The following is a 27,582-nucleotide window of genomic DNA, read 5'->3' on the forward strand; positions in this document are numbered from 1 at the left end:
TTTGGCATTTTTATTGAAATCAAAACATTTTTATTTTATAATTAACTTCCCATTTTTGTAAGGAAAGATCTAATTAATTCAAATTCTGGTATGTGAAAAATAATTTCAATGTTTCAAAAGTCCAGTTTCATTTTTATTTCTTCAACTATTATGAGTTAAAATGCTGTCTGCATTATAACAATTATACGGTGGTTTCTATAAATTCCTGTATCCAAACATTAAAGTATAACTTTTAAAGTTACTTGGGACCAAATTTGATGTCTACACAGTGTTATTATAATTGCTGTCAGTATTAAGCAATGCAGTGTCTGTTCCCACCCATTTCTCCCTTTTCCCCCCCCCCCCCCACACAAAAGTTTCTGTTCTGCAGCAAGCACCGTTTGCTGAATCTGTAACCAGTGTATTGAGACAACACGATGGGTTGTCCCTCCTCCCTTTGGAGAAGTGCCTTCCCTCCATAATCAGGAACTTGTGTTTTGAAATTCTGCCACTTGGTGGCAGACCTTTAGTGCACAAATGTGCTATGCCCTTAATAATGCCAGATCTGCCCACTGATAGATTGGCACAAAATCTTCACCTGCTGAAGATGTTAATGAAATTGCCAGATCTTTGTTTGGTAAGCCTGTTACAGGGTAGTGAATCAGAAATGTGAAGTATCATTGAATTTTTGAATTGGAATAAATTGAAATTTTTCAAGATTTTTTTTTTCTCCCCTGAAACCTATGCACATGCCCATGGAGCAAAGTACTTTACAAGCAAAGCAGAAGCTCAGAGTAAACTATTTTGCTTTCTAATTACTCTTAATTACTGCAGGTGAGTTTTTTTGTGCGCTTTTTACATTAACAACTATGGCTACTAAAAATTTAACCCCTGCTCTTTATTTTAAAACATATATTTTTATATAAAATGTATGTATATATTCGCTTCCTCCACCCTAAATTTCTCTCTATTGCTTATGGGATACATAGTAGCCTATTCAGAGGAGTTCTTTCTGAATAATGATACCGAGATGACTAAAATGATTGCCTTATAATATAGTTAATCAAATCCTTCAAAGTATATTCTGAATTTAGAAAAAATATATAATCCAACCTGTAACAATGGTGAGCACTTTTTGTACTGTAAATATTCTCATGAGAATTTGACACATTTGCTCCTAAAATGGGAAAAAATGTAATCAAGGTAAAAGCATTCCTGCAACTCTCTTCAACCATCAACAATGACAACATTTAAAATTCAATTTTAGACTGTGCAAAAAGCACAGCTGAAATAAACAGCAGCTTAATTGCATTTAAAATCTACAAAATATTTGTCCAGCTCATTGAGGCACTTTTTTTGTAGGAACTAATTGAATTTTCACTTATCCAAGCCGGTTTTAATCTTCCCCCCCCCCCCCCCTCTCCCCACTGCCACACCAATTACATAAACCGAAATGTCAGTAGCAACAGTGAGTTGCTGCTGATATTTCACGTGGAGTAGGTGGGGTGGGGAATAAATAGCTTGCAAGTGCTGCAGAGGTGAATGAGCTTTGACCATTTTTTGGTATGGCTGGGATGAGGTAAACTGATTAGAATTCACTAACTGGCAATATTTGGGAGAAAAGTTTCGGGTTTCAGGGTAGGGATAAAGTGCTGAGTGGAGTGCTGCAAGAATCACTTAGAATTCTTACTGTTTCTAACTGATTAACAGCTTGCATTCAGAAGTTCAATGCAGACTGGTAAGAATTGAAGGCTCAACTTCATGAGCACAAGAAAGCTTCTGGAAATCATAGAATCATAGAAATTTATGGCACAGAAGGAGGCCATTTGGCACATAGTAGAAGTGGGCTCTGTTTGTTTATGGAAATCTATGTTCAATGGAGTATTAATAGACAATATGTACTGGGGGGGGGGGGGAAAGATGAGTTTATTCTTTACAGCAAACTATACAATTTGATTTAGTTCATCTCTCATGGCATCACTAAAAGACAGAGGAAAGAAGGTAGAAAAGAGATACAGAAAGGAGTATCAGTAACTATATCAAGGTGAGGCATGCTAGTGCTGGGAGTGCATTAGTATCTTGCACTCCCAGGTCAAATGTAGTACAGTTAGATGCTCTTTGCACTCTACCCCCAAAAAACAAAAAATGGTCCACTTATGTTCTTGTGCATATTGGTCCATGCTAACCATGACATAACCAGCAATATTATATACTTACTAATGTATTACAAACACTCTGGTGTATAATACTCGATACAATATTTTAATATAGATAAATATAAACATCCAATCACTTTCTGCAAAGTGTGATGACAGAATAGAGACTTATTACTAAATATTTAACTTAAGAACTTTCTATTCAACAAGGCAAAAGGTTATTTATAGGGTGCACCCAACACCCCAAGTTGGTCACAGACACATTTCTACCAACTACTTATGTTTATTAATACATCAGGACCGTGCTTTTACCCCCTAGCCCAATGGGGGAGCCTTATTTTCAACGTGATAATAGTTTTCAGTAAAACATGTTGAGAATTATTGAAATTACAGATTTGAGTTGAGGTCTTACCAATGTTCATTGCTTTCCATTCTACAAACCTTATAGGTAGAAGAAGTTAGCCACCAACCTTTCAGGAGAAAATCTTATGTAAATATAACCTAAAGGTTATATAACAAAATATCTATTATACTTTTTGCCAATAATTTTTGAGGCTAAAATGTAATTTTTATGAACTCCGGTAATTGAATGGTGCAATTACCTCCGTGATCTGAATCCAGCCCAGACTGATGCAGTGCAAGTCTCCTCTGACTGCTGGCTATAAGGGTTATGTGTAAAATGAGGTTGGGCAGAGTGAATCCAGTTTCTAGTGAGCATGGGTCATAGTTCTGAATTGTCTTAGTGTCAATCAGGGAGACCATAGGATGCTTGGTGTGGAAAATATCAGTGATGCATGCAGTGTGTTTAGGCCCTATTGACTTGGGGAGATAGTGTATATATAAGTGATAAATATATGAAACTTCATTTTGAAGCCTACAAATACCACTTAAATTAGAGATTATAATATTGGCTAATTGTTACTATAACTAAAACCATGATTTTAAACACTACATTTGTGCAAAACTACTTTCATCTTGGTGTAAAGTAAAAGTGACACTTTTAAATCATATATAAAATCACTTTCTCACTTGTTTTACATATGCATGTACTTTTGGTGGGGGGGGGGGGGGGGGGGATGTGCCTGTTTTCATTGTGCTTTGTGTTCATTTGGTGATCTTTTGCCCCTCATTTCACTACAGTGTTTGCTGGCAAATTGCGAGGTGGGTACTAACCAATTTATCATTGGGCTCAAAATTGTTACAGAACTTGCATAACTAATCTGTTTGAGTTTTTGTGTTGCATTCAGAAAAAGGTAAACACTAATTTTCTTGATTCAATATATAGCTACAATCTATGAAATGAGGAGTTCTTCATTAACTAGCACAATTGTAATATCTCCCAGAACAAATTTCGATTTACAATCGAAATGTGAAAGGACTGCATCTTAACTAGGGTAAGATGTCTTCTATACATGTACACCCTCCTGCAATTTTCAGTGGGAGAAAAGGGTATCGGCATGAGATGCCTGCATTATCTAATTATCCAGCCAATATTTTCTTCCCATAAAACAAAAAAATGAATATCTAACATTTCATAAATTGCTTACCTATGCAAACGTGCAATAGGTTGTGGTATAACTACATGGCTCACTAAAATATTTCCAACTCTTGGGCACATCACAAGTTTGTGATCGGCCTTTGATCACAAAACAAATGTATCTGTCACTCTCTGGTAATACTAAATACAAGAAACTTTGGTTTATCCGGAGATTGTATGTCCGGAATACTCGATCTAACGGCAAAAATCGGGAGCCGTTTTCTGTAAGTTTTTTTAGATCTCGTTCTTTTTTTCCCCCCAGTCAGCCACTGCAAGGTCTGTAGCTATAGCAACAGCTTCAGCTACAGACGCTTGCAGCTGCAGCCGACTCTTTAGAAGCTGTTACTAAGCAACAGTGTTTGTTGTCAGATACGGCGATGAAAACCTCCGTATGCTTCAACATTAACTTTGTATGTCTGGCAGTTTTGATATATCGGCAACACACCGGTCCCGTCAGTGCCGGATATCACAAAGTTTCCTGTAACTTTAATTTTTTACATTACTTTCTGCTTGTTTTTCAAGTTTGTAAACACTAATTTGTGCCTAAAATGCTTAACTTCAAAATAATGAAAGTTAAATTTTATTTTAAGGCTCTTGTAATTCATGCTAGAGGGCAGTCTTTTTTTTTCAATAGGAACCACGAATAAGTTTTTAAAAATATCTATAAAATAATGAAAATGCAGTTTTAAAAAAAATCACAGCTCCTGTAAAACTAAATTTAATTGTTGTAGCTAAGCTTTTTCTGAATGTTGAGATATACAGTACAATTAGTATTTGAAAAGTTTAGTTTTAAAATGGACGCTTTACTAAAGTGGGCGGTTAAAATTACACTTTGGTTCCTTATCTTTCCTACATTTCATAGTGTTCAATAAAAATTACTTTGTTTTACTGTTACTATATACCTCATAAGAATTTCAAATGCTGATACAATTTGAAATCTATGCTTTAAAAAAAAATGTTGTCTCTTGGGTTTCTTGGAGCTAACTTGATGGCTATTTTATTTAACTTCTGAAATTTAAATTAGTAACAGTTCTGAGCTCTGTCTTTAGTTTTTAGTGGTAATTTCCATTATTGTAGTAATTTTTCTGTAGTCTAAAGGCCATTTAGTAGTGCTTTATTCCCCTTGTTTCATGCTTCATATTTTGTGCTAAAAGCTCAACTTCGAATTCTTGAATTAAACATGTTAAATACTCAGTATGGAATGTTTTATGAACACTTTTTTATATAAGAAATATAATTAACATGATTTAAACAATCATAATTTGAAATGGTTATTGGTATTGCATTATATTTTTCAGCTGCAAAAATGAGGGTAGAAATTGTGGTTGGTGATACTAGTGGAAGAACACAATGCATTCATACGACATTCTTATGTCTACTATTTTATATTGGCATTAATCTGTTTATTTTAAACCATGTCAGTTAAAGTACCTGATGGGAATGTCCTATTAACATGTTAGTCTGTTAAAAACATCAATAGGCAAGCAGTATTAACAAATATTGCAATTTTTTTTAAAATCCAAATTTTAAGTATTGGAAACTACATTGACTCCTGCTTTAAGCACTGTGCTACATGTAGAGCTCCTTATGATACATTTACTTTAGGTGTTTGTTGTGATTTCTGTGGCAGCACAGAAGCAAGGAAGAAGGTGGTACGACTTCTGGAGTGTCTGAGACTAACATAAAGAAGTGCTCGTGTTTAGTGCCTCCGGCAATAATTGCTGGAGACAGAGACTGCTTTCTGCTCAGTGATGGGCAGAGCTGCTCAGTCATTTGTGAAGGCCAGTGGTTTGGTTTTGTTCTTGTTGTACATACCTTTCATAGCCATTATGAAAGTTACAGTAAGTAGCCAGAAATAAAATTACAAAGTGTAAAGATAAAATAAAATCCATCCATGGTATAAATGGGGTGGATTCCTCCGCACTAGATCCCTGAGGTAACATTGCAGCTATTGCAGTATATTTTATATTCCAAATGCAGTATGCTGTAACAAGATTACATTGTGCCATCAGACAAACTAAATATTAAGTGAAACAAACAGTTGGCACAAAGGTCTTTGAACACTGGGTTTCTCATTTCTACAATTTTATCAAAAATAGCAGACAGCCAGGAAGTCAAAGCCTCAAGTCCATCTATAAATAGGCAGGCCAGCCTAGAAACAGAACGAGCTTCGAAGGATTTTATTGATTTCCTCAAGAGCTTTCGCAGGCCTGGTCAAGATATACTAAAACAATGCAGAGGATTTATTGAGTCTATGCAGCATAAAAAGGTAAGATTTGAAAGGAGTTTGTTTCAGTTAAGACCTTTGTAGTCGGAGATAAAAATGAACATCAATAATATCTATCTAATCTCTACTGATATTCGAACTGCACATAATCTGATCTCAAGAGCTAACTGAAATATTATGATCATTGACATTTTTAAAATGCTCATAGATTTTTAACTGTAATAGGACCCATAAAGTTTAAGTTTAATAAGATTTTACAAAGCAAGCTTTCTCACCTATATAATTGTATTTATACAAATGTAAAGAAGTTACAACCCTGAAACAGGCGATTTGACTCAGTCAGTCCATGTTGGCATATACCTTCCACACAAGCAAATAGTCCTAACCACATTTACCCACACTGTTCTCATATCCCTGCAACCATTTTTCTTTCATCCACCTATTCAATTTAATCTTGAATGTTAACATACTTTCTGCCCCCATCACTAACCCTTCAAGTGAATTCCACAGCCTCGTAACACTGTGTAAAGAAGATTGTCCTACTTTCTGTTCTAAACCTTGCATTTAATCTCAAAAATAGCAGACTGCCAGGAAGTTATTCTTGACCCCTCCATTACTGGAAACAGTCTGCTTTTATCTACCCTGTCCCATCCTTTCATAATTAAACACTTCTATCATATTGCTCTGTAATCTGTGTTCTAATGAAAAAAGACCTAGCTTTTCTTAAGTAAACTTCCTCATACCAGACAACATCCTAGTGAATCTTTATTGTGCCCTCTCTAAACCCTAAATATCCTTCCTATAACGCGGAGCCCAGTACTGCATAGAGTACTCTAAATGAGGTCTTATTAAGGTTGTAGATAAATGTGTTCAAAATTGACAATCAATGCATACTACTATGGTTTTAAGAAGATAGAGGTCAGTTTAGTCTCAGTAGAATTGCTGCCTTCAGTGATTGTAATTGGGATCTATAAAAGCTCCATGATTAATATTCTCTAATATTTTATATTTGGTGATTTGTAATGAAGGTTTACAATTTTTACACATGACTAGAGCATTGGAAATCTAAACATTAAAAAGGAATAGGATTGAAAGAAAAAGGAAGGACTTGCATTTATATAGTGCCTTTCAGGACATGCCAAAGCGCTTTACAATCAATGAAGTACTTTTGAAGTGCAGTCACAACAACTTGTATTTATATAGCACCTTTAACGTAGTAAAACGTCCCAAGGCGCTTCACAGGAGCGTTATCAAACAAAATTTGACACCGAACCACATGAGATATTAGGGCAGAAAAGAGGTAGGTTTTAAGGGGTGTCTTAAAGGAGGAAAGAGCAGCGGAGACGTTTAGGGAGGGAATTTCAGAGCTTGGGGCCTAGGCAGCTGAAGCCATGGCCCCCAATGGTTGAGCGATTAAAATCAGGATGCTCAAGAGACCAGAATTAGAGGAGCGCAGATATCTCGGAGGGTTGTAGGGCTGGAGGAGATTATAGAGATAGGGAGGGGCGAGGCCATGGAGGGATTTGAAACCTAGGATGAGAATTTTAAAACAGAGGCATTCCTTAACTGGGAGCCAATGTAGGTCAGCGAGCCCAGGGATGATGAGTGAATGGGACTTGGTGCAAGTTTGGACACAGGCAGCAAAGTTTTGGATGACCTAAAGTTTACGGAGGGTAGAAAGTGGAAGGCCGGTCAGAAGTGCGTTGGAATAGTCAACTCTAGAGTTAACAAAGGCATGGATGAGGGTTTCAGCAGCAGATGAGCTGAGGCGGGGTGGAGTTGGCTGATGTTCCAGAGGTAGAAATAGGTAGTCTTCGTAGATGACGCGCATATGCGGTCAGAAGTTCATCTTTGGGTCAAATATGACTCCAAGGTTACGAATAGTCTGGTACAGCCTTAGACAGTTGCCAGGAGAGATGGAGTTGGAGCTAGGAAACCGAGTTTGTGGTGAGGACTGAAGACAATGGGCTCGATTTTTGTCAATGGGGAGCTTTTGGAGGCAGGACTCCCACTTTTTGGGTTGTAGTCCCGCCTCCATCGACTTGTGGCCAACCCACGCTACTTTCCCTTGATTGACCAGGCCAATTAAGGGACACCTGGTTACTGGTGACGTCAGCGATTGACATTTCATCTGTCGAGCTTTTGACCGATGAAAAATCATCTGTGCTCTGTGAAGCTGTCAAACACTGACAATCTGTCTTCTAACTTGAGTCCTTCTACTCAGTTAGAGAGCTCTCCAGACCAGAAAGCAGAGGCTGCAGCTTTTGACAGTTCAGCGGCCATTCTGCTTTCTGTGCCGGTGAGCTGAGGGACTCGAGACCTGAAGGAAGGAAGCCCACAGGAAGAAGTAAAGGTAAGTAAAACTTATTAAAACACTTTACACTTACCTCTGCGCACATGCACCCATCACTCACCTGCACAACAGACATCTCGACCCCTCCAACCTCTGCAGAACGATGGTCCGCCTCGCTAACTTGGCGTGGTTCAGAGCCGTCGGACAGCCCACACTTCAGGGCTAAAAATAGGGATTAGGCAAAAAGCTGCCTGTTAACTACCTGTTAACGGGCAGTTAATTGGCACTAATCCCCTTCCCGCCTCGGGGAGGCGGCTCCCAGCACAGGTTGGGTACCCGCCTCCTGGGACATTGGCACGGAGGCGGGATGGGTTCCTGCCCCCCCCCCCCCCCCCCCGATTCTGCAATTTTCCCACCACTCCTGCCTCCAAACCCGCCTCCTCGGGGCTTGGAAAATCGAGCCCAATGGCTTTGGTTTTCCCAATATTTAGTTGGAGGAAATTTCTGCTCATCCAGTACTTGATTTCGGACAAGCAGTGTGACAATTTAGAGACAGTAGAGGGGTCGAGAGAGGTGGTGGTGAGGTAGAGCTGGGTGTCGTCAGCATACGTGTGGAAACTGAGTGTTTTCGGATGATGTCACCCAGGGGCAGCATGTAGATGAGAAATACAAGAGAGCCAAGGATAGATCCTTGGGAGACACCAGAGGTAATGATGTGGAACATAAGAACATAAGAAATAGGAGCAGGAGTAGGCCAATCGGCCCCTCGAGCCTGCTCCACCATTCAATAAGATCATGGCTGATCTGATCCTAACCTCAAATCTTCTATCACTCTGCATCCACCCGAACCCATGTGATCTCCCGGGAGAGGCGAAAAACCAGATAAAGACCCAATGGCCAATTTGGGAGAAAAAAATCTGGGAAATTCCTCTCCGACCCATCTAGGCGATCGAAATTCTTCCAGGAGATCACTCTGTCCCTATATTTTCTACAGTACTTACCTTCTGTAAAGGCGATCTCCACCCCAGTCAGGAACAGGAATAAAACCATCTCCTGAAATCTAACAGAATTAGAACACAGTAGGAGCAGAACAAGGCTACACGGCCCCTGGGCCCGCTCCACTACCCACAGGGCCATGACCATTCCGAACCCAGACTCATGTCCAATTTCCTGCCCGCTCCCCGTAACCCTTTATTCCCTTTTACTTCTAGGAAACTATCTATTTCTGTTTTAAATTTATTTAATGATGTAGCTTCCACAGCTTTCTGGGGCAGCAAATTCCACAAACCTACCACCCTCTGAGTGAAGAAGTTTCTCCTCATCTCAGTTTTGAATGAGCAGCCCCTTATTTTAAGATTATGCCCCCTAGTTCTAGTTTCACCCATCATTGGGAACATCCTCACCGCATCCACCCGATCAAGCCCCTTCACAATCTTATATGTTTCAATAAGATCGCCTCTCATTCTTCTGAACTCCAATGAGTAGAGTCCCAATCTACTCAACCTCTCCTCATATGACCACCCCCTCATCCCCGGGATTAACCGAGTGAACCTTCTTTGTACTGACTCGAGAGCAAGTATGTCTTTTCTTAAGTATGGACACCAAAACTGTATGCAGTATTCCAGGTGCGGCCTCACCAATACCTTGTACAACTGCAGCAATACCTCCCTGTTTTTATATTCCAACCCCCTAGCAATAAAAGCCAACATTCCATTGGCCTTCTTAATCACTTGCTGCACCTGCATACTAACTTTTTGAGTTTCGTGCACCAGGACCCCCAGATCCCTTTGTACTACAGTACTTTCCAGTTTCTTGCCATTAAGATAATAACTTGCTCTATGATTTTTCCTGCCAAAGTGCATAACCTCACACTTTCCAGTATTGTATTCCATCTGCCAAATCTCTGCCCACTTACTTAGCCTGTCTATGTCCCTTTGCAGGTTTTTTATGTCCTCCTCACTCACTACTTTCCCTCCCATCTTTGTATCATCTGCAAACTTTGATATGTTACACTCGGTCCCCTCCTCCAAATCGTTAATATAGATTGTAAAGAGTTGGGGACCCAGCACTGACCCCTGCGGAACACCACTAGTTACTGGTTGCCAATCTGAGAACGAACCATTTATCCCAACTCTCTGCTTTCTGTTAGAGAGCCAATCCTCCACCCACGCCAGAATATTACCCCCAATCCCGTGATTTTTTATCTTGAGCAATAATCTTTTGTGTGGCACCTTGTCAAATGCCTTTTGGAAGTCTAAATACACTACGTCCACTGGTTCCCCTTTATCCACCCTGTATGTTACTTCCTCAAAAAACTCAAGCAAATTTGTTAAACATGACTTCCCCTTCATGAAACCATGCTGAGTTTGCCCTATTAAATTATGTTTATCCAAATGTCCCGTTACTGTCTCCTTAATAATGGACTCTAACATTTTACCAACCAGAAGCGGGAAGAGAAGCCATTGTAGGTGATTCTTTGACTAGATAAGAATCGAACCGGATGAGTGCAGTCCCACCCAGCTGGATGACTGTGGAGAGGCATTAGAGGAGGATGGTGTGGTCAACCATGTCAAAGGCTGCAGACAAGTCAAGAAGGATGAAGTTTACTTTTGTCATTGTCAAAGTCACATAGGATGCCATTTCAACTTTGAGAGCTGTTTCAGTATGGTGGCAGGGGTGGAGACCTAATTGGAGGGATTCAAACATGGAATTCCGGGAAAGATGGGCACGGATTTGGGAGGCGACAACACGTTCAAGGACTTTGGTGAGGAAAGGGAGATTGGAGATGGGACAGTAGTTTGCACGGATGGGGAGGTCAGGGGTGGTTGTTTTGAGGAAAGGGGTGATGACAGCAGATTTGAAGGAGAGGGGGACAGTACCTGAGGAGAGAGAACTGTTAATATCAGCTAACATGGGAGCCAGGAAGGGAAGTTGGGTGGTCAGCAATTTTTAGTGGAAATAGGGTCGAGGGAGCAGCAGTTGGGTCTCGTGGATAAGACGACCTCTGAGAGAACATGAGGGAAGATAGGAGAGAAACTAGAGATGCAAGTTCAGGGCTAGGGTGGGGTGGGGGGGAACATTAGAGGAAGTTTGGCCCAGTGGGCGTGGGGAAGGGAGGGAAGGGGAAGGGAGGGAAGTGGCAGAGGCAGCTGATCGGATGGTCGTCTTCTTAGTGACAGACGTCCATGAACTTCTCTCACTTATTGTAGGTGAAGGTGGAGGAGTCGGGGGAGGGGTTTTAAGAAGATAGTTTGCAGTAGAAAAAGAAGCCAGGGGTTATCTTTTTGCATTCCAGAATGATCCTGGAATAGAGCAGATTTGGCAGATGAGAGCAGGTTCCCGATCGTGCTTTATGTGGTCCAGCCAGATCTAGCAGTGAATGGATTAGCTGGTTTAGCCATTCAAATCTGCGTCCCTTGGACTTAAGGGAGCGGCGATGAGGGCCGTAACGGGGCAATGGCCAGGGTGAGAGAGGGAGAGTAATGGTTTTAATGGGGCCTCGGGTATCAAAGGTGGAGGTGAGGGTGTAATTGAGCAAATCGGTAACTGCAGAAATGTTGTGAATGGAGGGTAGACAGTTGGGATTCTGAAAGTGCAGTTGTAAGTGGATTGGGAGAGTTTTTTCTGTGTTTGAGCCTGTGGAGTGGGACGTGAACCCACAATCTTCTGCCCGGAGGTGAGGGTGTAATTACTGAGCAAAGACTGATCCTGAAAGCTGCCTGTTAATTCGATCAGTCTGAGTTCAATTAATCCTGTGTAACGAGACAGGATTAATTAAAAATGTCCTAATAAAGGATCCCCTTGGAATGAGTGACCATAACATGGTTGAATTCCATATTCAATTAGAGGGTGAGAAGGTTGGATCTCAAACAAGCGTGCTAAGCTTGAATAAAGGAGACTATGAAGGTATGAGAGCGGAATTGAGTAGAGTGGATTGGGAAAATAGATTAAAGGGTAAGACGATACATGATCAGTGGTGTACATTTAAGGAGTTATTTTACAACTTCCAAAAAATATATATTCCACTGAGAAGAAAAGACAGCCATCCGTGGCTAAGTAAAGAAATTAAGGATAGTATTCGACTAAAAACAAGGGCATATAAGGTAGCCAAATCTAGTGGGAGGATAGAGGATTGGGAAAACTTTAAAAGACAGCAAAAAATAACAAAAAGATTGATTAAGAAAGGGAAGATAGATTATGAAAGTAAATTAGCAAAAAATATAAAAACAGATAGTAAGAGTTTTTATAGTTATATAAAAAGAAAAAGGGTGGCTAAAGTAAATGTTGGTCCCTTAGAGGATGAGACCGGGAAATTAATGGTGGGAAATATGGAGATGGCAAAAACACTGAATGAATATTTTACATCAGTCTTTACAGTAGAAGACACTAAGAATATCCCAACACTGGACAAACAGGGGGCTATAGGGGGGGAGGAGCTAAACACTATCAAAATCACTAAGGAAGTGGCACTCGGTAAAATAATGGGACTCGAGGCGGATAAATCACCTGGACCTGATGGCTTACATCCTAGGGTCTTGAGGGACGTGGCGGTAGGGATTGTGGATGCATTGGTAATAATTTTCCAAAACTCCCTGGACTCGGCAAAGGTCCCGGCAGACTGGAAAACTGCTAATGTAACGCCCTTATTTAAAAAGGGCAGTAGACAGAAGGCTGGAAACTATAGACCGGTTAGCCTAACATCTGTGGTAGGTAAAATATTGGAGTCCATTATTAAGGAGACAGTAACAGGACATTTGGATAATCATAATTTAATAGGACAAAGTCAGCATGGTTTTATGAAGGGGAAGTCATGTTTGACAAATTTGCTGGAGTTCTTTGAGGAAGTAACATATAGGGTGGATAAAGGGGAACCAGTGGACGTAGTGTATTTAGACTTCCAAAAGGCATTTGACAAGGTGCCACACAAGATTATTGCTTAAGATAAAAAATCACGGGATTGGGGGTAATATTCTGGCATGGATAGAGGATTGGCTATCTAACAGAAGGCAGAGAGTTGGGATAAATGGTTCATTCTCGGACTGGCAATCAGTAACTAGTGGTGTTCCACAGGGGTCAGTGCTGGGTCCCCAACTCTTTACAATCTATATTAGCGATTTGGAGGAGGGGACCGAGTGTAACATATCAAAGTTTGCAGATGATACTAAGATGGGAGGGAAAGTAGTGAGTGAGGAGGACATAAAAAACCTGCAAGGGGACATAGACAGGCTAAGTAAGTGGGCAGAGATTTGGCAGATGGAATACAATACTGGAAAGTGTGAGGTTATGCACTTTGGCAGGAAAAATCGTAGAGCAAGTTATTATCTTAATGGCAAGAAACTGGAAAGTACTGAAGTACAAAGGGATCTGGGGGTCCTGGTGCACGAAACTCAAAAGGTTAGTATGCAGGTGCAGCAAGTGATTAAGAAGGCCAATGGAATGTTGGCTTTCATTGCTAGGGGGATAGAATATAAAAATAGGGAGGTATTGCTTCAGTTGTACAAGGTATTGGTGAGACCGCACCTGGAATACTGCATACAGTTTTGGTGTCCATACTTAAGAAAAGACATACTTGCTCTCGAGTCAATACAAAGAAGGTTCACTCGGTTAATCCCGGGGATGAGGGGATGGACATATGAGGAGAGGTTGAGTAGATTGGGACTCTACTCATTGGAGTTCAGAAGAATGAGAGGCGATCTTATTGAAACATATAAGATTGTGAAGGGGTTGGATCGGGTGGATGCGGGGAAGATGTTCCCGATGATGGGTGAAACTAGAACTAGGGGGCATAGTCTTAGAATAAGGGGCTGCTCTTTCAAAACTGAGATGAGGAGGAACTACTTCACTCAGGGTGGTAGGTCCATGGAATATGCTGCCCCAAAAAGCTGTAGAAGCTACATCATTACATAAATTTAAAACAGAAATAGACAGTTTCCTAGAAGTAAAGGGTATGGGGAGCGGGCAGGAATTTGGACATGAGTCTAGGTTCGGATCGGTCATGGCCCTGTGGGTAGCGGAGCGGGCCCAGGGGCCGTGTAGCCTGATCCTGCTCCTATTTCGTGTGTCTAATTCTGTTAGATTCAGGAGATGGTTCTGTGATAGTGGATTGGCGGTTAGGATCAGATCAGCCATGATCTTATTGAATGGCGGAGCAGGCTCAAGGGGCCGATTGGCCTACTCCTGCTCCTATTTCTTATGTTCTTAGAATATACTGTGTAAAATACTGCAGGAAAACTTGAAAACCTTGCCAAATAAATATGAAGAGAGCACCAATTAAAAGTCTGTGCTCACACTAAAGCATTGTAAGCTGTTTTTGCTGACAAATATCAACAATGGCTATAGAATCATAGCATTTTACAGCACAATAGGAGGCCATTTGGCTCATCATGTGTTTGCCAGATGTCTGAAAGAGCTATCTATTCAGTCCCAAATGCCTGCCCTTTCTCCACATCCTCCTTTATTTATTTCTTTTTCAAATATTTATCCACTTCCCTTTCCACCACTGTCTCTGGTAGGGCTTTCCATGTCCTAGGAGAACTCTGCATAAAATAAATGTCTTCTAATCTTTCCCTTTGCTTTTTGGTGATATTAAATTTATGCCCTCTAGTTACAACTTTGCTGACCAATTTACTTAATCAAAACCTCTACTCAAGACTAAAGCCTATCATCCCTGGTATCCTCCTGGTACAATTGGCCAGTGCAATAGATTCAGAATCCTTGCCCGCCGCCAACTGTCTACAAGCCCCTCCATGGCCTTATTTCTTCCTACCTCTGTAACCTCGTTCAGTCCTACATCCTACAAAGACCCTTCACTCTCTGACTCTGATCCCTCTCACCACTCCACCTTCGGCTTCAGCCTTCAGCTGTCTTGACTTCACCCTTTCTGAAAAACACTCTCATTACCCCCATCATCTTGGTAATGCTCCGCAGAACTTAGCCCTGAACATGCCTTTGGTCACCTTCCCAACTCCTCTCTCTACACTTTGATGTCTATTATTGCCTCTGTGAAGCATTTCAGGATGGTTTATTACGTTTAAAGCATTATAGAAATGCAAGTTCCCTTTTTAACTGGTATATTTGTGGTATTTTTGCAACGATGATATCCAAAATAGATTCTTCACTTGCTATGAATACTTAACTGAAATTGTTATATTCCATCGTCTTCATTCTTAGGAATTGAGCATTGAGGAGCAGTCTGAGTGTGTCCAGGATTTCTATCAGAACATGGTTGACCGACTGCAAACTCACTCCAGTTTTAAAGGTACCTTGCTCTGGACAAATTGTTTTTTAATGAAGTCCATGACATGATATCGACCCATAGATTTTTTTTAAAACTTATTTCAAGTCTTGAAGTTCTGTCCGGCTATAGAAATGTATGGTATTTCAGTCCTTCATCGTGTCTACTCATTGCCATAATAATTAATTTATTTTTCATTTCACTTCTTCTCTGAGTGGTTGGTTGTAATCTGAGTTTACCTTACCAACACACTCTCAGGGATTCGGCTGCTCGTTGGTTTGTAAGGGTTGTTTTTGGGCAGATTTCATTTTTCAGTAAGCTTGTGTCCTGAAGATGGAAATGGGGTCTGCAGTTGCTCGTATAGGAACAACATGTGCTATCACACAGGAACTTGACTTTGCTTGGCCCTCACAAGTACAATGTTCGAAAATCCAAATTGGTATGTGTCAATAATTGCTGTAATAAGCGACATACTGGCATACAGTTTATTTTTATATATATATATGAATGTTTTTGTATTGGAGTATGTTTATCCTAACTGCCCAAAGTTTTATACTAATTCAATGCACATGTCTTCACAATAGAGTATTGTGAAAGCAGGTTGAGCATGTGTGTTAAATTAGTACTAAAAATAAATGCATAATCTCATCTTTTTTATGTTCTGCTGGAACATGCAAGTTGTCCTATGATTACTTTGAAAAGCAGATTACGTTTAATTCACTACAATGCAGCAATAAAATGTAACTAATTCCATTTCCAGATGCATACAATACAACCAGATGTGCTTTTTTTTTACAGTTTGATTACCTGTAGAACTACTTGGTACTTTTCCTCATGTAAGGCGGTGCTTAAATTCAAGTATCTTAGTTGTATACTCAATTTACTGAGTTCATTTGCAATTGTTCACATATGTTCACAGACCCGGCCGGCCAGGTTAAATCTGAGGCTGCCAACCTCATAATATTTAAATGGCCAACCTGCCTCCTGGGAGTGGATTGGCTGCGTGCCCTTTATGCCGCCTCCGTTAAACCTGGAAGTGGGCGGGTTGGGGTCAGGTTTGAGATTTTTAAAGTGTTAACATCTCACCCGACCCAAACCCACCCGTTTCTGGGGGTTAAAATTCACCCGATACTCCAGCTGAGGCCGAACCAGTTTTTAAAAAAATATATAGATTCAGCATAACTTCCTTGCTTTTGTACTCTCTTCCTCTATTAATAAAGCCAAGGATCACTTTTGAACAGCCTTCTCAACTTGTCACCTTCAAAGATGATACACCCCCAGGTCTCTCTCTTCCTGCACCCCCTTTTAAATTTATTTTCTCCTTGCTGTTTTTAAGGAATTAAAAAGGAATTTGTTTAACATGTTATGGTTCCATTCAAAGGGAAAGAAATAACAATCCTCAATGACTCGGAGTTTATCCAGTGAGTAGTTGAGTTATACAGACCAGGAATGTTCCAACTTTGATCCTTTGTCTTTTAAGTTAGCTAATTGCAGCTGAAGTAAGAATAAGAGCACTACATGGTCTCTGTGTGCCCCTGTGTTATAGAGGGTAAACACCCAGTGCTCCCATTCCTAATCAGTATCCAGTGACCCCCAGCTGGAAAGGCATGTGTGCGAAACTGGGTAAGGACAGGATTGTGTGCAGCTGTGATCTCCATCCACCACAGCCCAAGTTGCCTGCTAATGCTCATTGTCAAGGCTCACTTGTGAATAATAGCTACTTGGCTGAGACTGTAAAGGATGACAGGTGTTTGTGGAACTGTGCCCCAGCCAGGAATATGCCTTGGAGAGAAAATGAGAGGAAAAATTATAATTTATTAAGAAAAATTTAAATATTTCTGCTAATACTTGATAAACAAAATCAACACTAGGTAAGCAAAATGTTGTTCATGGCTTTACCTAAGACCCCTCCTCCTCTTCCCATTCTTCCCTCTCGACAGATCAAATTATATCTCTCAACCCTGTCTGCCATTATTTGAAAGTAAGAAGTAATGCTTGTGAATGATTGCTTGCTAACTTAAGTCGTTGCTTGATTTCCAATTAGAAGGATTGAGAGTTTGAATCACAGGACTGTATGTTAATATTGTTTCCCTCATAAGTTGTTGAGCTTCAGAAGCAAAGTGATCGTTTTCAGTTTGTTCAGTACTGCTTTACTGTTCATTTGCAAAACATTTGCATTTAAAAAATCTGGCTTTCTAATACTGTCAGTGGTCTCTATTTAGGTTCTGCTGTTATATTTTCTGCTAAAATCATCTTTGCCCTGTAGATAAGTTTTTCTTATCTAATAATTGCTATTTCAGGTTCCTCTGAACGGATAGAGAAGGTAATGGACCAGATTGAAAACTACATCATGACACGACTGTACAAAAATGTGTTTTGTCCAGAGACAACTGATGATGAGAAGAAAGACCTTGCAATTCAGAAAAGAATCAGGTGAGGATATTTACTTTTGTTGGTCTTGAGTATCAAGTGAGGCTAGACATCACGTAAAAGGTTTTTCCAAGGTCTTTAAAGAAAGTTAAATCAGTTATAATCCTGTTCATAAAATCATGAATAATTATGGATGAGGCAGGCCATTTGCCCATACTCATTCATCCATCCAAAATGACACTCTTTTCCCTCCATTGCTGCATTTAATTATTTCATAAATGAATATAGGACTTTTGCTGCCACCACGCCGCTCTGAAATCCATTTCAAATGTTGATCTCACTCTCTGAAGAGGTACTTCCTGATATCAGTCCTAAAATTACATTTAGTATTTTGAACCTGTGTTCCCTTGCCCTACTCCCACAGTATAATTTAAAGTTAAATTCCAGATGAACTTTTACTATGTTATATACCTCGATAAAATCACCACTCGGCTGCCTCCTTTCCAAGCTGAAAAGTCCGTATTTCCAGTATCTCCTCATAAGTCAGAACCCTGATACTAGGAATCGGCCTCATGACTATTCTCTGCACTGCCTCCAACCATTGTTCATCCCACCCACTCATCTTGTTTCTCTCATTCTGTATTTCTCAATTTCAATTTTATTTGTCACATAACCAAATACAACAAGTGAAATCCAGTCAGTGAAATGCTTTTTTCTTAACGAGCCGAGCACACCAAGCAGCAAAGGACACTTAGCTGCCTGGTACGCACGGAGCCCGCAAGGACGGCAGCCATCTTCTTCTGGCCTGCCTCCTTCGATTCCACTGTCCCTCCTAGTTTGGTTTTGTTTGCAAATTGACCAGATTGCATTGAGTTCCTGAATCCAAGTCATTGATCTAACATAGAAAAAGTAGAGGCCCCAATATCAATCCCAAGAGCTCCACTCAGTATTTTCCCACCCTGATAACACTCCTCTAACATACCTCTTGTTTTCTATCCTCCTTCAATTTTTTTCCATTCCTGAGTCTTACCCTACATCCCCACAGCCAGTAACCTTTCATCTGGAACTTTATTTGATGTCTTTGGAAGCCTAAATACATAATGTTTACCACAGTCGTCTTGGGTTGTTACTTCCTCAGAGAAATCAAGGAGCTTGGTCGGGCAGGATCTTCCCTGTCTAAAGCTGTTTACTGGATTGCTGCTGTACAGATAATCAAGTTAACTCATTTAGTAAAACAATCAATTTGATTGCTTTACGAAAGCAATGGGCCAAGACACTACCTCTGTACTCCCCATCCACCCAGCTGGCTTTGGAGGTTCACGTTATTTTGAGTGCTTAAAATGGCCAATCATTTCATCGTGGTTTTTCTGACATTGATGAGCTGATTTCTCCTTGAGGACAGGAACTAGCGATTGATCAGCAGCTGCTAATCTACAGAAACTCTCCTCTGCAATTAGCCTCTTTTTGACCTCGATGTGCCTATTCTACTTCTCAAGCAGTAGTATTAAAGGGAAGGGGACAAGTTACAGTGCCATTTTAGCAGCGAAGTATCACAACTGTGTGCCAAATCCCAGACGACCTGTGAACAATGCTATGGAGTATTCGCGAGTAAAAAATTGCGTAGATACTGAATTTTTAAATAAATTTATTATTTACATCTAACTTGTGGAAGTAGAGTATTTAATATTTTTATAGACTGGTATAAGGGTGTCCAGATAAATTGTGTTTTTAGAAATCCTAGCATCAAGAGGTTTGAGATAACAATCTACCTGGAGGTGACGGAGCGTGGGGTGATCAAAAGCTTGGTCAAAGAAGTGGGTAGAAGAGAGGTAGAAGGACTGGAGGTGGAAATTTCAGACCATGGGACCTAGTTAGCTGATATGGCCACTAATAGTGGGGCGAAGGAGGGGGGGCGATTCACAAGAGGCCAGAGCTCGGGAGGCTGAAGGACTTGAGGTTAGAGATCAGGAGGGGTGAGATCATGAAGGGATTTAAACATGACTGAGAACTTTAAATATGAAGCATTGGGGGACCAGGAGCCCCAGTAGGTCAGCAAGCGCAGAGGTGATGGCTGAATCGGACTTGAAGGCCTTGTGTTCTAATCTAAAACTTAAAAAAAAAAAAAAAAATTCTCCACCTCCAATTCCCCTTTTTTTTTAATATGATACAAATATGCTTGTTCTTTTGTTGGGAGACACTGGGTGGCACACTCCATTCTTTTAATACAGACTGAAGGGACAAAAGTATCTTGCCTGATGCCTGTAATGTTTTAATGCCCTAAAAGCAAAAGCTAGCATGGTCTAAATTCAAAGCATAGAGCTGCCCTTAATTAACATACATTGCAATAAAGTTAAGCATCTTTCAAATTTATAAGTAGAGTTGGTGTGGAAAACAGGTCAGATTCACATAGGTGGTGTATGAACTGCTTCTGGTGTTAGAATTGAGGCATGTTGTTGGGGTAGAGTAGATGCAACTTGGCTCTGCACCTGGCCTCTGTTGTACCTGATTTGGAAGTGCTTGATGCCAATACTGGGTGCTAAAAGTAGAAAGTCTCACTTTGAATACATAACGTTCAGAAAACCTCTGCAATAAAGAAATTGCAACTTAAAAGTTCGTTATTTCCATTGCTGTTTTTGCACCTCGGAACACCTTGCTGTCCTCTATTGCAGATGTCTTCCCAATATCTTTCTAGTAGAAAAGGGTTTTCTTTTGGTGGAGATTCACCAATAATTGAGACTACTTGGCTCCATGTTTGACAGAACTGTCTTTACAGTGACTTAAGAATGCGATTGCACCATTTCTTTTAAATACTTTAAAATGTTTGCCAGCAACAGACAAGTTTGGAAGTACCACAATCTTAGAGGTGGCCCAGTTGGAGTCAAGTAGACAGGATTGAGTAGCTTTAGCAGATGAATAAAATCCTAAGTGTTTTGTTAAGTTCAGAATTTAAAAGTTCTTTAGCCATTTCTGCCCTAACAAATGTGGGGTTCAGCAATCCTAAGCTAACAAAATATTTTTTCCCCATATTATTATTTTCTGACCTCCAGGGCATTGCACTGGGTGACTCTTGAAATGCTGTGTGTTCCAGTGAATGAAGAAATCCCTGAAGTTTATGAATTAGTTGTAAAAGCAATTACAGGTTTGTGTTAGATTTTTATTATGAATTAATATGGAACAAATCCATTTTGCTGAAGTCTTTTCAAAATAATTTGAACTTGCTATAGAAAATTAAACAGTTGAACTTATTACAAAATAAAGAGATACATTTCCTGTTTTGCTCTTTTGGTTGTTAGTTTTTACTGCAATTACTTAGAGCAAAATCTTTTTATAAGTATCAAAATTCTGCATATGTCATTTGAAATTGTTTCCAGCTTGTAATCTTTCAGTTTTACAATTTCATGTGCTGTGAAATGAATGTACAAATATTGTCGAAACCTGTGTATACAGATAAGCAAAAATTCCCTGAACCTATATATGGCTTGATTTATGTAGCAGCAGTCCACTGCTGTTACGATGCCAGAAGATCTCTTGTCCAATTTTGTCCATTCTTGTATGTAGGGTTCTCAACCCTCCCTGGAATGACTGGGAGTTTCTCAGAATCGTGGGTACCTCTCTTGAGCCTCCTGCAGCCCGCAACATCAGCTATGGGGTTACAGGAGAGAGTTCCAGCACCGGGGGCTCAATGGTCTCCTCCTGCGCTGTAATAATTTCTATAATTCTATGCAAACTTTCCTTTTATCTAGTCCGAGCTCAGGGTGGTTTAGATATGTTGGTGTTGAGTTTAGGATATGCTCTGAGAGAACTGCCCCCCCAAACACTGAGCCTACTGCCCAATGTGCAATCTTTCTGTTTGGTTCAGGTCGGTCTGTGCTGCCCGGTTTTGACATGTGAAGTCCAAGTACAGATCAGCTCTGACCGAGGTTCCTAGTTCAGAGTTGTCACCTTCACACAACCAGAATCCAAACCATAGTCCATGGAGATCGGGAGAGAGATTGAGCCTGGTGAAAGTGCCCGACTGGGGAGCCTGACTGACCGCACCTTGTGCAGTGCAGGGTGATTCGGGCTATGGTTTCAGCTATGCCTATGCTGATCTCGGCTGAGGCAACTGTGGGGATGCTATCATTGGCTTCAGCACCTGTGAGTTAAGGAGAGTAAAATCAGCAGTTCCTGCTCCTTCTCACTATCTATGTAACCCTACTGGAAGGTTGTATGTGTGCATATTGAATCGGGGCAGGATTAGGATCAGCTGTATGCTCACTGCAGTCTGAGAGACTGTCAGTAACCACTGTGTAGGACGTGTGGAATTACCCCTCGCCCCATCCAACAGGTTATAGAGTTCAGACTTGAGAAATTACACCAGACACACGGGTTCTGCCTTTAACCTTTTATTGTTCCTAAGACCGATTCAGCCACTATTTGAGTAGTACACCAATAATGTTACAAGAAATCATACATACAACCACCCGCAGATGATCAGTCCAGTGTTGATTGTAGGCCACGTCCTTTCAACTGCATTTCTTCGAATTGAGACGATCAGCCAGGCTCCTCCTCCTGACTGCAGTGCCAATATTTTTAGTCACTGGGTTTTTATACAGTTTTCCTTGTCTTGTTTCCTTGTCTTTTTCAGTAAATCAATCATTCAGAGATTGAGATGTTCCTTTTTAATGTTCGACCTAAATTGTTTGAGCTGTCAAACCTTCACACTCGCACATCCTGTGGCTATCTGTTAGCTGCCTTTATCAAAGCCCAAAATTGTTCATTCACTCAAAAGTTTACAAAAGTGGCAAGAAATCACTTGGTCACATTTCACATGTTACGTCGCATCCTGTATTTCAGAACTCAAAGGTTTGACTCCTCTCCTTTAGCTACCAAAAGTCGTTCTACAACCTTGTGGTCTGTTTAGTTGCAGACACGAAGTCTGCAAATCTAAGGTGGTTTGTTTATCTCTGTTATCTATGATTACCCCCTACAGTCAAATTCAAATTCAAATCGCTTTATTGGCATGACAAGGTACATCTTATGTTGCCAAAGCATCGAAAAAGATTCATGTTTGTACACAAAAATACAGATCTATCCATACAGTGTATAAACAGATATATCCCTGAGTGTATAAATATACATTCATATAATTTGTATATACTCTTTTCTTATATTTAGTGGTTGTCCCTCTGTTTATGGCAAGCTGTAACATAGTGTGCCGCTAAGGTTACACAATTTCTCTCTTCCCCTAGTAGGTATGGGAGTTTTTGGTCGTCATTCAAATTTCTGAATTCCGGGCATATTTTTGTGAATTTTGGGTAGAAATTCTCCCTTATGCCCTGATATTTTCTACAAGCTGTGAGGAAGTGCATCTCTGTCTCCACCACTCCCTGACTGCAGTGAGAGCATATCCTGTCCTCTCTTGGTAGCCGGGTCTGCCTGTGTCTACCTTTTTCGATCGCCAGGCTATGTTCACTAAGTCTGTACATTGTCATGGTTTTTCTCAGTTTGCTATCCTTTACCATGGTCAGGTAATCAGCCATGTTGTATTGTCTGTTTAGGGCCAAGTAGCAATTGAGTTTGCTTTGGGTTTTTGTTGTTTCTGCCCAATATGACAGATATTTTTCCTTTTGCTTAGCGACGATTGTGTTGGGTCGAATTCTTTGTGTTACGCTGTCACTGTCCTGGGGCTGGTTATTGTTAGTAGTGTTAGTAGTTACTTCACTGAGTCCTAGGACTAGTTGACTGAGGGTATTCTTCTTTATGGTCCTCTCTTGGCATTTCAGGGCTTCGTAATGATAGCATTGGGGGTTGCTCATTTCTAGGTGTTTCCAAAATTTGGTGGCTCTTTTTTGGATAGTGATTATTAATGGCTATTGGCCTAGTTCTGCCCTGCATGCATTGTTTACGGTTTTCCTTTGAGTCCGGAGGATACTTTTACAGAATTCTGCATGTAGGATCTCAATTGGGTGTTTGTCCCATTTTGCAAATTCTTGTTGTGTTAGCGGTCCCCACACCTCACTGCCATAGAGTGCAATTGGTTCAATTACTGATTTAAAAATTTTGAGCCAAATGCTAATTGGGATTTCTATTTGGATTGATTTTTTAATGGCATAGAAAGCCCTTCTTGCTTTCTCTTTCAGTTCATTCACAGCCAGATGAAAATTTCCTGTAGAACTGATTTTTAAGCCCAAGTATGTGTAGTTAGTGGTTTGTTCAATTTTGGTTGTTCCTAGTGTGAAATTTATTTTGGGTCCCTGATGTCTGGATCTTTGCTGGAACACAACGACTTTGGTTTTTTGGGGATTTATCGTCCGGGCCCAGGTCTGGCAGAATGACTCCAGCAGATCCAGGTTCTGCTGTAGACCCTCCTTAGTTGGTGACAGCAGAACCAGGTCATCTGCATAGAGGAGGAATTTAACCTTGGATTCATATAGGGTGAGGCCGGGTGCTGTAGATTGTTCAAGTAGTTTTGCCAATTCATTTATGTAAATATTAAAGAGTGTCGGTGAGATGGGCGAGCCCTGCGTCACCCCCCCGCCCCTGTGGGAAGTATTTTGTTTGTTTGTCTCCAATTTTAACTGCACATTTGTTGTTTGTATACATTGATTTAATTACATCATATGTTTTTCCCCCTACCCCGCTTTCGATAAGTTTCAGGAATAGACCGTCGTGCCAGATGGAATCGAAAGCCTTCTGGAAATCTGTAAAGCATGCGTAGATTTTGCTTTTGTTTTGATGAATGTGTTTGTCAATTAGGGTCTGTAGGGTGAAGATATGATCTGATCTATAGTTTGGCAGGAATCCAATTTGGCTTTTACTCAAGACATTGTGCTCCTCAAGGAAGTTTATAAGTCTTTTGTTTATGATACTACAGAATACCTTCCCCAGGTTACTGTTTACACAGATGCCTCGATAGTTATTTGGGTCGACTTTGTCCCCACTTTTGTATATGGGTGTTATGAGTCCTTTGTTCCGGATATCAGGGAAGTAACCGACACTCAGAACCAAGTTGAAGAGTTTTAGGATAGCCAATTTCATTTTATCGTCTGTGTTTAATCATCTCGCTTAGGATGCCGTCTGCACCGCAAGCTTTTCCTGGTCGCAGGTCCTTGAGTTTTTCAACGAGTTCTTTTTCTGTTATTATGGAGTCTAGCGGGTTTTGGTTATCTTTTATGGCCATTTCGAGCTTTTCCAGTTTTTTGCATATTTGGTGTTGCTCTGGCCTTAGTGTGTTTTTCTGGTATAATTTTTCAAAGTGGTTTTCCCATGTGTCTCCATTTTGAATGGCCAATTCGTCGTGTTGTTTTTTGTGTAATGTATTCCAGTTGTCCCAGAAACAATTGGAATCAATGGATTCCTCAATGGAGCTGAGTGTATTCTTAATGTACTGCTCTTTTTTGGTTCTGAGTGTGTTTCTGTATTGTGTTAGTGTCTGACAATAAGTAAGGCGTAATTCCTCGTTTTCTGGCTCTGTGTTTTTGGTTTGATATTTTTCTAAGTTTTTTCCTCATGTTATGGCAATCTGGGTCAAACCATTTTTCATAGTTTTTTGTTTTGGGTTCTTGCGAGCTTTCAAGTTTGACCTTGTTGCCAAATTATCAAAAATATTGTTTAGGTTATTCACTGCCCGATTTACACCTTCTTTATTGTGAGTGTATATGTTATCCAGAAAGGTGTCCAATAGAGCTTGAGTTGATTCATTGCTAATTGCTTTCTGGTATTTTTCCGTGCTGTTTTTGGCCCATCTGTACGATTTTTTGGTGTTGTACAGCTTACTGGGTTGTGTTTCTGTGTTGGTTGTTTCTGTCTTTTTAAGATACATAGTAATTTGACTGTGGTCTGACAGTGTTGTTTGTGGTTTGACTGTGAATGCTCTGAAAGAGGATGGGTCCAAATCCGTAATCATATAGTCTACGGTGCTACAGCCAAGAGGTGAGCAATAGGTCGATCTTCCTAGGAGGTCTCCCATGAACCTACCATTGACAATGTACAGACCCAGGCTTCGACAGAGCTGCAGGAGCTGTTTTCCGTTGGTATTTGTCTGCTTGTCGCAGTTATGCCTGTATGGATGGGAAGGGATATCGAAGTGGTTATTCCCGAATATGTAATTGTTTCCCTGATTATTGGTGAAGTCTGGTTCTTCGCCAGTTCTTGAATTGAGGTCACCACAGATCAACACGTTCCCCTGGGCCTGGAATTGGATAATCTCCCTCTCCATGTTGGAGAAGGTGTCACAACCATTTGTTCTGTCAGTGTCTACTATCCGACACCCAGCTCTTGAAATAGCTCCATCACAAAGCAGCTTGCAAATACAACAGTTCCTTTTGAAAGCACATTTGCTCCAATATTTGTTGCCTTTTAGCAAAGCACATTCCATGTCCACTTATCAGTGAAAGACAGTCTGTTACAACTTTATTTCACTTTGGAAAAAACCTTTTGGCCTGGCAAAGCATTTTAATATATACCAAAATTAAAAATTAAGGGTCTGTGTGTACTTCCAACTGTCAAGATTGATAAATGAATAATGGGTGCTGGGAAGACATACTAGTAGACAACCAATGTCTGTGCAACAGTAATGCACCCGCCCCCCCTTCAAGACGTACACTCCTTGAATAGAGGAGAAAATCACTGCATTTTTTTAAAAAGCTGTTGCATATGCTGTACAGTAAAAAGAAAATGGGAATTAATTTCATTTGTAATTATACAATTGACACTAGGCTTTGATCTTGTCATCCAAACCACTTGATTGAATTATAGCTTTGTTACGATGCATAGCTAGTTGCAGATATTGGCCCAGAAATTCGGGTCGGGGGCTTCCCGCGGGTGTAAGCCCCCGACCTGCACTTACCTAGCACACCGGCTGTTGTGCTGTGGGCCCCCGTGGAATTCCGATCCTGGGCCTGCTCCAACTGCCAGCGCGCAGTGCTTGCGTATCCCAGGGGTGCAGTTAGTTCGACGCGTCCCCTGGGATCATGTGGGCCATGGAGAGCCAATCGGAGCAGGGAAATGCCCATTCATAAGTTTGACAGGAACTTATAAATACTACGGGCCCCAAAACATCACTAAATCTTCAAATAAATTTAAAACAAACCACATTTTTTAAATAAACTATAAATTACATGAAATAACTATTTTGAACAATAATTTAAATTTTTGAAAAAAATAATTTTATTTTCTAACGGGGCTAAAAATAAACTTACCTTGCTTTAAAGTATTTAAAAATAATAAACCTGTGGAAAAAATGTTTTAATTTTAATTAATTCACCACTTACCTTGTAAAAAGCAGGCCTTGCGCCTTATGTGTGTAACTTCTGGAGACTTACCCTCCCGGGAAAACCTGCAAAAAAAAAAAACACGTAAGTTCGATACGCACGCACAGCCTCTCCTGCGCACGCGTTCGAACTCTGAATCCCTTCTTTCAGGGGAACGTAAGTGCTGGTTTCCTGCGCAGTGCATGCACGAAACCGGCACTTCCATTGGGCCTACGGGTGAGTACCCCGTGCGTACTCGCCCGTGGAGACCTGAAGTTCTGGGCCATTATCTTTCATAACCTAAGAACTTAAGAATTAGGAGCAGGAGTAGATTAGGCCTATACACTCTGGAGTTTAGAAGAATGAGAGGTGATCTCATTGAAACCTATAAGATTCTGAGGGGGATTGACAGGGTATGTGCTGAGAGGTTGTTTCCCCTGGCTGGCGTGTCTAGAACTAGGGGCCATAGTCTCAGGATAAGGAGTCAGCCATTTAAGACTGAGATGAGGAGGAACTTCTTCACTCAGGGTTGCGAATCTTTGGAATTCTCTGC

At 40.6% G+C, this 27,582-nt stretch overlaps 1 protein-coding gene across 4 annotated transcripts in view; it reads left to right on the top strand.

The window, feature by feature from the left end:
• Positions 1-27,582, top strand: part of rabgef1 (RAB guanine nucleotide exchange factor (GEF) 1) — a 56,090-nt gene that overhangs the window by 19,632 nt on the left and 8,876 nt on the right. For 3 of the 4 annotated variants that reach the window (XM_085964519.1, XM_085964520.1, XM_085964521.1), the window contains 5 exons: positions 3,276-3,296; positions 5,772-5,941; positions 15,363-15,450; positions 17,727-17,859; positions 20,844-20,935. In XM_085964519.1, coding sequence (XP_085820645.1) covers positions 3,276-3,296; positions 5,772-5,941; positions 15,363-15,450; positions 17,727-17,859; positions 20,844-20,935 — 504 coding nt within the window. The remainder of the gene's footprint in view (positions 1-3,275; positions 3,297-5,771; positions 5,942-15,362; positions 15,451-17,726; positions 17,860-20,843; positions 20,936-27,582) is intronic. The other variant, XM_085964522.1, reaches the window with a different exon arrangement.

Source organism: Somniosus microcephalus, chromosome 22, assembly GCF_052327205.1.
Source record: "Somniosus microcephalus isolate GS21.2 chromosome 22, FLI_Smic_1.0, whole genome shotgun sequence".
Classification (NCBI taxonomy): Eukaryota; Metazoa; Chordata; class Chondrichthyes; order Squaliformes; family Somniosidae; genus Somniosus; species Somniosus microcephalus.